This window comes from Manacus vitellinus, unplaced genomic scaffold (assembly GCF_001715985.3).
Source record: "Manacus vitellinus isolate BGI_N305 unplaced genomic scaffold, ASM171598v3 scaffold_87_pilon, whole genome shotgun sequence".
Lineage (NCBI taxonomy): Eukaryota > Metazoa > Chordata > Aves > Passeriformes > Pipridae > Manacus > Manacus vitellinus.
In genome coordinates, this window is record NW_021940854.1 from 698,930 (window position 1) to 704,281 (window position 5,352).

Below are 5,352 nucleotides of genomic sequence, written 5' to 3' on the forward strand. Positions count from 1 at the left end.
TGACCCCCTGCACCCCCCAGAGAAAAGGGGTTTGCCGTTCGCGGGTTTGTTGTTGTTGCTCGAATTTTGGGGGGGGAGGTTGGGTTTTTTTTCTCGGTGCTGTTGCGTTGTGCTGCACTTTGTTGTGGACTCGCTCCGCTTTCTGTTTAGGTGTCAATACACTCGTTCGTTTCAGTGCAATTTGTTGTTAAAAAAAAAAGATAACGTAGTTGTGTATACACCAGCCAACCCAAAGGACAACATGAAGTAGCCAGTAATCATAGCTGAAGGAAAAATTGAAGTCTGTTTTAATGACTGTTTAGTGGCCTTTTGTAGAGATGCAACAGTGAATGCTTTGGTGGGTAGATTTTTTTATTAAATGCTTTAATGAGCTGCTTGAAAAGATTTTGCTCCAAAACCTGATTGTCTGCCTTATGAAGGTACAGGGTAAGAGTGGAGGATGATGGTCAAAGGCTGTATGTTTTGTTTTAATACAAACATATTTATTTTGCAATTTTCAGTTGGGCAGCTTTGCCTGAGTTTGAGGTGATTCTCATGAGACATGTTGTGGTTCTTGCCCTGTCTGTGGTATGTGACAGCCTGCCAGGACATTACAGTGTTTGGTGTTGCCAGAGATCTGCCTTGTGGTTTCATGTCAGTCTCAACCTGTGACTTTCCCTGAAGAACCAAAGATTTTGCTCCACGTTTCCCTTTTGAATCCCGCGGTTCTCAAACCAGACGAGTCTCTAAGCTCCTTTTCCAGACAAACCCCTTTTCTCTGCTGGCCAAGTTGTTTCTTTCCATGGCACTGTGGGAAACTTGTTCAAAGTGGCCTTATCAAACCCAGTTGCAGACGTGACTGTTTCTTCTGGCATTCAAAAACCAAACACAAACCACCTTCACAAAGGTGCACAGGGAAGCAGCCTCACCTCATGCTTTAAGGTTTGTCAAGAGGCCTCTGATTCACCCCCACTGTCTGCCAGGAGGGACAGCTCAGTCCAGCTGGAGTCAGGAGAAATCCACAGGCTGCAGGTTTCCTGTGAAGGAATCCTGTGCAAGTGAAAACTTGGTGTTGTGTTAGTGTGTGTAAATAGAGCTTTGCCTGTGGGATTTGCTAAGGACACGCAGAGCAGAGTGGGACAAAGCAGATGGCACAGGCTGGGCCCAGGGATCAGTAGGAACAGTTGTTTATTTCTGTCTGCAGTTCACACAATTCCAACACCCCAGGATGCTGTTCCAGGTGATAACAGTGTCCCTCTGGGTGGTGTTGGATGTGACTGGAAGCACTGGGAATGCTCAGCTCTGGGGAGAAGGGAGGTGCAGGGCTGTGTGTGAACTGCAGGCTTAAGGTTTTCAGAGGGCAGGAGTGATTGCATCACTTCAAACACCTGCCCAGCCTGGCTTGCCCAGCCAGGCAGCTCTGTTTGTGTGTCTGTCAAACACCTGCAGCAGTGAGCAGCCACTGAGAGCAGTTGCTGCATGGACTGGGTGCTTGAGGGGACCAGCAGCAGTGCAGGTTGGATGTGTTGGGAGTGAAACAGCACAGAAAATGGCAGTGAACATCTGGAGGGTAAGGAGGGATGGTAGGATACAAGCAGAGGTTTGACTCTCTCTGATTTAGGTCTGTGTGGAGAGGAGCTAAGTTGCTATTTGTACATAAAGATATCCCAGAACTTCTGCTTTTGAGCCTGTTGATAGAAAGCCCAGCTCAGGGTGATGAGGCAGTGACAGTGCTCTGAGCACACAGGGCTGACTCACAGCAGAGCTCCCAGCTCCTCAGGGAGCTGACAGGCCAGGTCCTGCCTCACAGCACACACTTGCCATCTGTAAAACACCTCCCTGTGACTGGGTAACCCCACGTTGGGATTGTCAACAGAAAAGGGTGAAAAAAGGTTTAAAATATGTCTGTACTGGACTTTTATCAGTAGCTGCTGTGTCTCTCCCTTGTGGCCACAGCCAGCCTCAGCCAAACCCACGGAACTCCCTCTCTGGGAGGAAGAAAAGCTGCAATCATGTGGGGCTGGAATTGTTTGATAATCTGTTATTTAGTCTCCTGCAGCACGAGAGCAAGGTTTGAGAACTATAGGTTTGTTTTCTGAGAGCAAAGTTGCAAAATTCTCATGCTAAAACTTGCTTTAGAGGAGTGCAGTTGTTGGTGAAAACTTGGACCCAGAGGATCCATAATCTCTGTGAAACCTTCCCGTGACTGAGCACTTGCTGTCGGAGGTGGAACTGACTGTTCAGGCTCTGCTCAGTCGAGCTCAGAAGCTCAGAATGGGAAGTGAAACCAGCAGTGTTCACTTAAGGAAGAGCTCTACTGGGCTGACCTGCCCTATCCTGTACTGCTTGTATGTTTTATGTCATTTACCTTTTCCTTTGATACTTTGAGTTGTGACTCTCACGTGGGCAACAGGAAAATATTTACTGAAGCAATGTCCCTGTGTAGTTTCATTGTTTGTAAACAGTCTTGTGTCCCTGTCAGCCCTGGGAAAGGACACGCAGTTTTAAAGAGGAAACTCTTTCTCTCATTAAGAAATTCAGTTGCAGCTTTGAAGGTGTTGATTTCAAGTTGTTTCGTTGTTGATTCCATGTTGTTTCCAGCTGCTGTGAAGTGTCCATTTCCTGTAAACCTGGAAGTGATGAAACTGTTTATCTGTCGAGCTCCAGCGTTGTATCAGTCCAATATCTGTTGTGGGTCATGTTTGGAAGCCAAATTGTACAGCTCACAGGAGGCTGATGCTGTGTGTTAATAGAGTAATTGCTGTTGTAGTGAAAAGAATTTATTCTGGAACACCTTTGTGCGAGATCAGCTGGAAATCCCATTCCCCTGTGGTTTGGGGGGGACAGCTCTCTTCAGTGACAGTGGGGTGTTCTCTGCATTAATGCTTGGAGGGATTATGCAAAGCAATCCTTCCTTAGGTTTGGATGTTGAGAGTGCTGTAGCTCAGGATTCCTCCCTGTGTGCTGTTATTTGGGTGGCTCCAGGGCCTGTCCTCTCACTGATGCTGCCCAGATGCCACTTCCCTGGGCAGCGTCTGGGAACTGATCCACTGCAGCAGAGTTTGGGGCAGGCAGGAGGGTGGGAAAGTCTGGGTGTGTTAACAGTATGACAGGGAGAGACTGGGCAGGAAGGAGCTCTCAGTGATGTCAGAGCTGTGGGAGGAGAGTGGCCTCGGGTGCTTTGGGGCTACTGAGAGCACTTCAGTGGAGCTGTGGGCCTGGTTCTCAGCCTGCAGAGAGTTACTGAGGCATGAATTCGGGCCTGGGTGTCCCAGCTGTGCAGCACAGTCTGGCCCCAAGGCTGAGTGACACAGGTGAGCTCCAGAAGGAGTGAAAAAGGAGAAAATCAGAGCTATATTCTTTGACTGGTAGCGCCTAAATCCCATGTAAGTAGTGTTTTGAAGTTCAATCCACACTTTTGTCACATATCAAAACAAAGTGCATTGACAGCCACCTCTGCAGCCAGTGCCTGTGGGAGCTGCACTGGCAGCTGGGACTCTGCCCTGCCAGCCATGGATGTGCCTGGAGCGCTGTCACAGCTTCTCAAGACAAGATTTTTTAATAACTATTCAGAAATGAAAAAAGATTGAACCTGGGTTTAGTTAAAAATAAAGCCCGGTGGGAAATCTGCTGTTTGCTCTTTGGTTTGGCAAATGCAAAGTAACAATTTGGTGGTAAATAGTACAAACAGTTCTACTTCCTCTTCCCAGAACGGGCGTGGTTTGGGGTTTTTGACCTTGCTGTGCAATCCCACGTGCTGCCCCAAAGATCCACGTCCCCTAACAGTGACAATTGTGTTGGTTTGGTGGCTGCTCTACAGAGCTGTGGAGGAAGGGATGCTTTCACAGCCCTGAGGTTTAAAAGTTCCTGCAATGAGTGAATTCTGCTGCAGAGCCTTTTGCTGTTGTTATTGGTTATTGTGCTTTGGTGTGAGCGTCTTAATTACAAATGAAGTGACAAATGAGCCCCGAGTTGGTGTCACAGGGCAGTGAAGATGAAATGTAAACATCAATTTAATCTGAGTGTGCAGGCCCCAGAATATGCATCACAAATCTGATCAAGTTCTTGTTCCTGTTATAATTTCAGTTGCTTTTTTCAGTCTCTGAGGAGGGAAGTTCCCTGTGTATGGAAAGCTCTCAGCTAAGGTGTTGAGATGCGTAGCTTTGGGAGGGTGAGAATTCCACGTGGGCAGGGATTTGTGGAGATCCCTGTTAGAAGAAGTGTCTGTGGGACGCATTAATGCTGTTTCAAACCCAGACCTACAGGGCACAGTAACCCTCCTGTGTGCCCACACAGGCAGAACAAATACCATGGGGCTGTGTTTGCTTTGGAAGGGCTGAACTGACCTTGTGGGAAGCAAACAGGTGTTTCTTACCTGCAGGTCAGGTCACTGTGTGTTGCTTCTTGTTGAACATTGAGCTGCTTTAGATGAATGCCAACGCCTTCTCCGAGCCAGCAGTTGAGTTTTGGAAGTCTAACTTTGATTTAGTCGGATTTTGGTGTTTCAGTATGCACTGGAACTCTGAAGGTGTGTATGCCAGTGCTCAGCTGGAATCTCATTCCGTGAGTAACCTCAGGCTTTGGAGGTCTGTTGATGCTGAGGCTCAGAACCACATAGTGCTTTATATTGAAACAAAGTGGGAGGGAGATGTGAATAACCCTCCTCATGTAGCTGCTGAGAGCCAGTGAGTGCAAACTCTGCTCTGGTTTTTTGAGGAGGGAAGAGGTTGGGCAGCTTCATCTGAGGCTGCTGCAGGACATGAGGGGGTTTTCCAGCAGCTGAGGTGGAGTGACCCACTTGCTTACGTTGTGCCATTGTCAGAGCAGCCCATGGCTCAGGTCCTCCTGGCCTAAGGGCTACTTATGCCTCGAATTTTAGCAAGGAATCAGAGAGGGAGGAGGCAAAGAGGTTCCTCTGTTGTTTGAGGTGGTGTTTCTGGCTCATGCAGTTTGCAGTGACCGTGGTGTCAGGAGAGCTCTGTGTCTCCTGTGTGCTGGAGGGTGAAAGTGCTGTCCAGCTGCTTCGTGTTGAAATAACCCTTCCTAGTGCAGAACTGGGAGGGCTGTAGAGAGTGGTGGGATTTTGGCACCATTCTGACTTTGTGACACTTGGGCTCAGTTTTTGAGCACTCATATTTCATCTTCTGATAGTTCATTAAATGTCTTGGAAAAGAAGAAAGTGGTCATGTGAAAGATATGTCAATAACCCTTTTTAAAAGCTCAGTAAGACCAGTCTTCTAAATCCACGTGAGGGTGGTTGCTGAGTGGAGAGCGGGACATTGGTCTCAAGATCCCTTTTTTCTTCAACAGTTTAATTTGCTTAATTATTGTTTTTTAATTTACACTGACTTCTTATTTCCCTTCCCCTGCCTC

General features: G+C 47.6%; 1 protein-coding gene across 1 annotated transcript in view; it reads right to left on the reverse strand.

The window, feature by feature from the left end:
• LETM2 (leucine zipper and EF-hand containing transmembrane protein 2) overlaps positions 1-913 on the reverse strand; it is an 8,779-nt gene extending 7,866 nt beyond the window's left edge. Inside the window, exon 1 of the mRNA XM_029964983.1 lies at positions 909-913. Within this exon, the coding sequence (XP_029820843.1) occupies positions 909-913 (5 nt within the window). The remainder of the gene's footprint in view (positions 1-908) is intronic.
• Between the last annotated feature and the right edge of the window lie 4,439 nt (positions 914-5,352).